General features: G+C 47.0%; 1 protein-coding gene across 2 annotated transcripts in view; it reads right to left on the bottom strand.

Moving 5' to 3' along the window:
• Positions 1-9,537, bottom strand: part of LOC143283749 (glutamate receptor ionotropic, kainate 3-like) — a 168,706-nt gene that overhangs the window by 44,373 nt on the left and 114,796 nt on the right. For both annotated transcript variants that reach the window (XM_076590060.1, XM_076590059.1), the window contains exon 6: positions 1,849-2,148. In XM_076590060.1, the coding sequence (XP_076446175.1) occupies positions 1,849-2,148 (300 nt within the window). The remainder of the gene's footprint in view (positions 1-1,848; positions 2,149-9,537) is intronic.

Below are 9,537 nucleotides of genomic sequence, written 5' to 3' on the forward strand. Positions count from 1 at the left end.
GATGATGTACAGGTCAACAAAGCCAGACAATCCACATCAGATGATGTACACGTCAGCAAAGCCAGACAATCCACAACAGACGATGTACACGTCAACAATGCCAGACAATCCACAACAGATGATGTACACGTCAACAATGCCAGACAATCCACAACAGATGATGTACACGTCAACAAAGCCAGACAATCCACAACAGATGATGTACACGTCAACAAAGCCAGACAATCCACATCAGATAATGTACACGTCAGCAAAGCCAGACAATCCACATCAGATGATGTACACGTCAGCAAAGCCAGACAATCCACAATAGATGATGTACAGGTCAGCAAAGCCAGACAATCCACATCAGATGATGTACACGTCAGCAAAGCCAGACAATCCACAATAGATGATGTACACGTCAACAAAGCCAGACAATCCACAATAGATGATGTACAGGTCAACAATGCCAGACAATCCACATCAGATGACGTACACGTCAGCAAAGCCAGACAATCCACATCAGATGATGTACACGTCAACAAAGCCAGACAATCCACAATAGATGATGTACACGTCAACAAAGCCAGACAATCCACAATAGATGATGTACAGGTCAACAATGCCAGACAATCCACATCAGATGACGTACACGTCAGCAAAGCCAGACAATCCACATCAGATGATGTACACGTCAGCAAAGCCAGACAATCCACAATAGATGATGTACAGGTCAACAATGCCAGACAATCCACATCAGATGATGTACAGGTCAACAAAGCCAGACAATCCACAACAGATGATGTACACGTCAGCAAAGCCAGACAATCCACAATAGATAATGCACAAATCAACAAAGCCAGACAATCCACATCAGATGATGCACAGGTCAACAAAGCCAGACAATCCACAACAGATGATGTACAGGTCAACAAAGCCAGACAATCCACAACAGATGATGCACACGTTAACAATGCCAGACAATCCACATCAGATGATGTACACGTCAACAAAGCCAGACAATCCACAACAGATGATGCACAGGTCAACAAAGCCAGACAATCACGTCAACAATGCCAGACAATCCACAACAGATGATGTACAGGTCAACAAAGCCAGACAATCCACAACAGATGATGCACACGTCAACATTGCCAGACAATCCACATCAGACAGATGATGCACAGGTCAACAAAGCCAGACAATCCACAACAGACGATGCACACGTCAACAATGCCAGACAATCCACAACAGATGATGTACACGTCAACAATGCCAGACAATCCACATCAGATGATGTACACGTCAACAAAGCCAGACAATCCACATCAGATGATGTACACGTCAGCAAAGCCAGACAATCCACATCAGACAGATGATGCACAGGTCAACAAAGCTAGACAATCCACAAGAGATGATGTACAAGTCAACAATGCCAGACAATCCACAACAGATGATGTACACGTCAACAATGCCAGACAATCCACAATAGATGATGTACAGGTCAACAAAGCCAGACAATCCACAATAGATGATGTACAGGTCAACAAAGCCAGACAATCCACATCAGATGATGTACACGTCAGCAAAGCCAGACAATCCACATCAGACAGATGATGTACAGGTCAACAAAGCCAGACAATCCACAACAGATGATGCACAGGTCAACAAAGCCAGACAATCCACAACAGATGATGCACACGTCAACAAGGCCAGACAATCACGTCAACAAAGCCAGCCAACCCACAACAGATGATGCACACGTCAACAAAGCCAGACAATCACGTCAGCAAAGCCAGACAATCCACAACAGACAATGTACACGCCCACAAAGCACCAAACAACCCTCCACAGACTCCCCTATACCTGTCGGATCGCTCGGTTCACCTTCTCCCGGAAATCACCACCAACACGCGCGCTGGCACGGACATCCCTGACGTCACGGTAGGCTGACGTCAACAAGGCCGCGGCCTCCGTGACGTAAGAGTGATCGAGGCGGCTGAGGCCGGGCAGCGCGTCGGTGAGGGGGACGAGTGGGAGACGGGACAGGACGGTGAAATTGACGGCGATGTCGTGGAAGGACAACAGCAGGTCTGTAGCCTCCAGGCCTGGGTCGTAGAAGATCCACTGGTAAGGAGGGGTGGACAGCATGGCCAGCTGGCGTGCCTGCACGGGGGACACATACACCAACGCATATATATATATATATATATATATATACAGTTTTGCATGTACTTCCGCATTCATATACACGCACACATGCACACAAACACAGACACACCTGTCTGAGACCACAGTTGTTTTGAGATATAAAATGAAACTATCACTGCTGTGATTGCTACTACTTCTACAAATTCTTCTCCTACCACCACTATTACTACTACTGCTGCTGCTACTGCTACTACTACTACTACTACTACATCCACCTACGCCTCTGCTGTTGCTGCTGCTATAACAACTACGAGGACCCATACGAAAGCGTACTGCTGTTGCTACAACTACCACCCATTGTGAATGCACAAATCTATGGACGTAGTATGGGAGCTGCGTGGGGTTGGGCAGAAGCATGTATGCACAGACACGGGCATGCATATGGAAACGTTGACAGACACGACCAAGCTGACTTGTTGACACACTGACACACACACAGCATTAGACACTCTGACGGAGCGACAGAAAACTTCGTCGGGTGCGAAAGCGTTCTTGCTATTGATTAAATCGAGAATTATTGCGGTGGCGTGAGCGCTCATGCACACGCGCGCGCGCAGACACACACACACACACACACACACACTGTCATGTCTTCTCTAAGAGGGGCGGACTAGAACCCCTTACCCAGATCTAACACCCAGAGAACACAGCACACAGACTTCAGGAAATAAAACGTTCTATAAACATTTGTATATTTATTCAATACATCATTGTGAAAAAAACCCAACCCAACTGATATTTTAAGACACTCGATACACTTTAAATTCAACAACTAAACAAACAACAAAGAATAATAATAATAAAACAGTCTGCACAATGTCTCAGTATTATGAATCCTTTATCCAGCTGATGATCCGTTGGTGTCACATACTTCCATATGCGAAACTTTAATACGAAACCAATACGGAACAGTGGCACATAACTTTTCATGAAACTCCCCTGACAACACCTTAGTAACGTAACGACGCTTGGTCGTACCACAACGCAAACATTACAGTTGGGTTGAAGTCGTTTTCAGTTCTGAAGTGAAGATGTTCTCAAGGCACACATGTTACATGCTAAGCAACAAAAACAGCAGTCTGACGCTGACATCATCCAAAGGAAAGAACATGAAGGGTCAAATCAAATCAACCAGTCCACTCCCAAACTCACAAGCCATAACATGATCCAGAGCATGAAACACATCCACCTGTTGAAACGTTCCACATGAATGACAAGCACTTCAACCACCAGCTGCTCAACAAAACAGACGTGCACACTGTCCAAGACGGTAATGTTCAACTTTAGAATACTAAACTCAGGGGGGCTGTTTAGACGAAAAACAAAGGGTGTCTTAGGCTCACCTCGATGCGCTGAGTTGAATGGAACCCTCAGCTAAGCTGTACGACCACTACTTTCCCATGAAACTGCGACAATTTTATACACAGTAAGCTCAGCCGATCACAGCCAGAGCAACCACTTGCAAGCCATTTTGACTGCGATCAAAATGGCGTGCATGTGGGGAAGGAGTACTCAGCTTACTGTGTATTTGTCGCAGTTTCATGGGAAAGGAGTGGTCCTAGAGCTTAGCTGAGGGTTCCATTCAACTCAGCGCATCGAGGTGAGCCTAAAATACCCTTTGTTTTTCGTCTAAACAGCCCCCCTGAGTTTAGTATTCTAAAGTTGAACATTACCGTCCGGGACAGACGTCCCTCCAAAAACAGCCCACGCGATCATGACATGGCGAAAAACTATCATCTATGACGACCGAAAAAGCAACAACCAACTCCGGCCGAACCGCTGAACAGGTTCACATGCAGCAGGTTCACTGTATCCAGTAATCCACGCATTCTATTCTGCATCCAGACATGTTCAATGTGATGGAGGAGTTTCCGTTTTTCACACACACACACCCACACACACACACCACAGAATAAACACAAGTTGCAGCGCCACACGTTGTCCACGCAGTTCCGTTGGTCACACGTCATTCTCCAAACAACACGTCACACCTAAAAAGACACGTCACACAAAACTCCGCGTTACGCAAAAACACTGTAAAACACTACCGTAGTATGTCACGGATAACCCCCTTTAAATGTTTGATCAAGGATGAACAATGAGAATCGCCTGAGTTGTCACACACACACACACACTCACACACACTTGAAATCTGCATTGCTCAATCTAAATATGTACTACAAGCATTAGAATCGTTGAAAGCAAGACTAAAACTCGTGACATAAGTTCGCCATTTAAAAAAAAAAAAATAATTTCACTATACGTGGTGCTATGATTAGATTTGGATGGATCCCCCTGACCTTTCACGAAAGACTTTGAACAAATGAGCGGATGGGTCGCTGTGCCAAACAAACAACAACAACAACGGACAAATGAGCGGATGGGTCGCTGTGCCAAACAAAAAACAAACAAACAAACAAACAGCAATGGACAAATGAGCGGATGGGTCGCTGTACCAAACAAAAAACAAACAAACAAACAAACAACAATGGACAAATGAGCGGATGGGTCGCTGTACCAAACAAAAAACAAACAAACAAACAAACAACAATGGACAAATGAGCGGATGGGTCGCTGTAACTGACTAAACAGTTTTTCGGGTTTTCGTTTTATGTTGATACATACATACGAGCATACATACATACATCACCATAACAACAACAACAATAATAATAATAATCAAATCATAACATAGAAAAATGAATCAAAATGACCAGTTATAGCAATCAAATCACCCACCAACCAACCAATCAACCAACCAAACAAACAATTAACTTGCTGATGAAACGCAGTTTTAACTTAATCAATCAACAATGGCGTATACCTACTCAATCGACCAACCAGCCAAGATGGAAATGAAAGAGGTGAGAGAAATGGGAATGAGGCAGGATTCACCCCCATCGGACAACAGTCACTCCCTTTATGAACACCAGACGGACCTCCCCCACCCACACATCCCCCCCCCCCCCCCCCCAAGGACTCAACAACCCCCTCGAACAAGGCAGCCTTCATCAAACCAAGACCCAAATCCTGGACAACTGGACGTTATAAGGGCGTCAGCCGATAGGTCGTGAAAACTGAATGAAGCTGCTGGTCTTTGTGGATCTGCTTTTTCACTGGCTTGACCTCTCTCTCTGTCTGTCTGTCGCCCTGTCTCTCCCTCTCCCTCTGTTTCTTCTTCCTCTTCAGCCCCTGCTCTTTTCTTTCTTTCTCTCTTTCTTTCTTCATTTTGTTGATGTTGTTGTTGTTGTTGTTCTTCTTCTTCTTCTCTCTGTTTCTGTCTGTCTGTCTCTTTTTCACACACACACACACACACATTCTATTGCTGTTGCTGTTGTTGTTGTTGTTCTTTTTCTTCTTCTTTCTTCTCTGTCTCTCTGTCTGTCTGCCTCTCTCTCTCTCTCTTTCACACACACACACACACACACACACACACACACACACACACACACACACACACACACACACTGTTGTTGTTGCTGTTGTTGTTGTTGTTTTTCTTCTCCTTCTTTCTTCTCTGTCTCTGTCTCTGCCTGTCTGTCTGTCTCTCTCTTTGTCTCTCTCTCTTTCATACACACAGAGACACACACACACACAATTGCTGTTGCTGTTGCTGTTCTTCTTTTTCTTCAAGTCTGGCCTTAAAACATACCTCTTCACAAGATAGCCTTCCGCCCCCCTACCCCCACCTTCCCCCCACCCCCACCCCCCACACACCTTGTGTCAATAAACACAAACAAACCCAAGTGTCAGTGTCACGCAACGTCACTTAGTGTGTCACGCACGTTGCTGACATTCCCCAAACTCCACTGGACAGGCAGCAAGATTAACTTCAAGGGAAGTGAACATGGAATCAAACGAAAAGGAAACGTGTGTGTGTGTGTGTGTGTGTGTGTGTGTGTGTGTGTGTGTGTGTGTAGGGGCCTGGTGGGTGTATGTGTGTGTGTGTGTGTGTGAGTGTGCGAAAGAGAGAGAGAGAGAGAGAGAGAGAGAGAGAGAGAGAGAGAGAGAGAGAGGGGGAATTCCCTCATATGTAGCACACTACACACACACACACCACCACCACCACCAGATCATCACTGCTGCTCAGAACACACATAATCTTCACATGTGTGTGCCTGCACGTTTGTGACAGAAACTCCTATCCCCACCCCCTCCCCCCTGTTTGTCACCCCCCCCCCCTTCCCCCATCCTTCTATTCCCTTCCCCTTACCCTTGTAATCACCCTCATATAGTAAGCACCCCCCCCCTCCCTACCCCAACCATCCCAGAAAAAGGCGCGCGCACACACACGCACGCACACGGACACCCCTCCCCCACAACCTACCTCCCTCTCACCAACACACACACACACCTTCACACACACACACACACACACATACACACACACACACCAAGCAGGCCCCTACACACACACACACACACACACCTACAGCCACACACACACACCCACACCCACACACACACACCAGGCCCCTACACACACAAACACACACCTTGTGATAATAAACACAAACCGCCCAAGTGTCAGTCACGCAACGTCGCTTAGTGTGTCACGCACGTTGCTGACATTCCCCCAACTCCACTGGACAGGCAGCAAGATTAACTTCAACGGGAAGTGAACATGGAATCAAACGAAAAGGAAACGTGTGTGTGTGTGTGTGTGTGTGTGTGTGTGTGTGTGTAGGGGCCTGGTGGGTGTATGTGTGTGTGTGTGTGTGTGTGAGTGTGCGAAAGAGAGAGAGAGAGAGAGAGAGAGGGGCATTCCCTCATATGTAGCACACTACACACACACACACCACCACCACCACCAGATCATCACTGCTGCTCAGAACACACATAATCTTCACATGTGTGTGCCTGCACGTTTGTGACAGAAACTCCTATCCCCACCCCCTCCCCCCTGTTTGTCACCCCCCCACCCCCTTCCCCCATCCTTCTATTCCCTTCCCCTTACCCTTGTAATCACCCTCATATAGTAAGCAACCCCCCTCTCCCCCCACCCTCCCAGAAAAAGGCGCGCACACCACACACGCACATGGACACCCCTCCCCCACAACCTACCTCCCTCTCACCAACACACACACACACACACACACACACACACATGAGTGAACACTCACATTCGCTCACCCTCGCCTCACTGCTCGTGTGTTTGCATGCTTCATGTCTCAATTATCATACAGAAGCGGACAACCTACCTCCCTCTCACCAACACACACACACACACATACACACACACACACACACCTTCACACACACACACACACACACACACACACCAAGCAGGCCCCTACACACACACACACACACACACACACACAACACACACACCTACACCCACACACACCCACCCACACACACACACACACACCAGGCCCCTACACACACAAACACACACCTTGTGTTAATAAACACAAACCACCCAAGTGTCAGTCACGCAACGTCGCTTAGTGTGTCACGCACGTTGCTGACATTCCCCCAACTCCACTGGACAGGCAGCAAGATTAACTTCAACGGGAAGTGAACATGGAATCAAACGAAAAGGAAACGTGTGTGTGTGTGTGTGTGTGTGTGCGAAAGAGAGAGAGAGAGAGAGAGAGAAGAAGAAGAAGAACAACAACAACATCAACAGCAACAACAAAACAAGAGAGAAAAGAGAAAGAGAGAAACAGAGAAAGATAGAAAAGAGGTGGAGGTGAAGAGGAAGAAACAGAGGGAGAGGGAGAGACAGGGCGACAGACAGAGAGAGAGAGAGGAAATTCCCTTATATGTGGCACATCACACACACACACATACACACACACCACCACCACCACCATCATCACTGCTGCTCAGAAAACACATAGCCTTCACATGTGTGTGCCTGCACGTTTGTGACAGAAACTCCTGTCCCCACCCCCGCCCCACCCAGTTTGTCACACCCCCCCCCCCTTCCCCCATCCTTCTATTCCCTTCCCCCTACCCTTGTAATCACCCTCAAAAAGTAAGCACCCCCTCCCACCCCCCTCAGAAAAAGGCGCGCACACACCCCACACACAGACACCAGCCCTCCCCCACAACCTCCATCCCTCCCACCGACACACACACACACACACACACATTTAACATCAAACACACATAACACCCTTAAAAGCATTGTGGAACAAATAACCAGGAACATGACCATTGATACCCCCCCGGAAAGCAGGAAATGGATGACGGTATGGATGTTGTAACCCAAAACGCGGATCGCGTGTGACGTAATGGATGCACGACGGCACGTAATGACGCACAAACACAGGCTGAGTGACGCCAAACAGAGTGACGCAGGCCTTGAGTAAGAGCAGCCGAAGAGTTTGAGTGTAACGACATATTGGCTGCTGACGCCCTAAAGATCACGTGGTTCAGGGCTTTTTGGTTTTGGTTCGGGTAAGGTTGTGTTATTCGAGGGGGTGAGTCCTGGATGTCTGTCCGGGTGGGGGCTTCGTCTGGGGTTCCAAGGGGAAGTCCTCTACCAAACACTACTGACTGAAAAGATTCTAAATCAGTAGATTTATATATATATATATCAAATATAAAAAAAATATTGATTTAGCCTTTCATTCATTTACTTGCAGCCAGATCCAACCCTTATTTCTCCAATTTTTGCTTCTCTCTCTCTCTTTATTTTGGCATATTCATTTTATCTTTTCTTTTGAACTTAGTTTATTTATTCTTCCATTCATCAATTCTTTTGTGTATTTATTCGCATGAACTAGGATGTATCGGCACATGGTGATACAACTGAAGTCATTTGGATGAGACGATAAACCGAGGTCCCATGTGCAGCATGCACTTAGCGCACGTTAAAGAGCCCAAGGCGACAACAATAACAACAACAAAGGACTGTCCAAGGTAACAATCTGAAGTTAATATTCATGTGCATGTGTGCGGCTCTGTGTAAAGCACTCTGAGCTCGGTCTCTGACAGAGGATAGGCGCTATATGAGCGCTAATGATGATGATAATACTACTTCCACTAACAATAATGATAATAATAACTTTAACGCGGTCCGGCGAAACGAGACAGCCATTAGGCCTATGCCATCCAATGATCTGGTCCAATCTGTCAGTGCCAGATATTAATGGCACCATGTGAATAGGGGTGAGTGTTTAGGGAGGGGGGGTGGAGGGGGAGGGTAGTGCGGGGTTAGGAGACGGGTGTTTGTCAACACTCTGTGTGTGTGTGTGTGTGTGTGTGTGTGTGTGTGTGTCCATATGCGGCACACACCTGTCTGAGAGGGTTGGCCGGAGGGAACGGAGAGAGAGTATGGAAGGGAGAGAGGTAGAGAGAGAGGGAGAGAGAGATCAGGCAGGACGGGGG

The sequence above is a fragment of the Babylonia areolata genome, chromosome 7 (genome assembly GCF_041734735.1).
Source record: "Babylonia areolata isolate BAREFJ2019XMU chromosome 7, ASM4173473v1, whole genome shotgun sequence".
Classification (NCBI taxonomy): domain Eukaryota; kingdom Metazoa; phylum Mollusca; class Gastropoda; order Neogastropoda; family Buccinidae; genus Babylonia; species Babylonia areolata.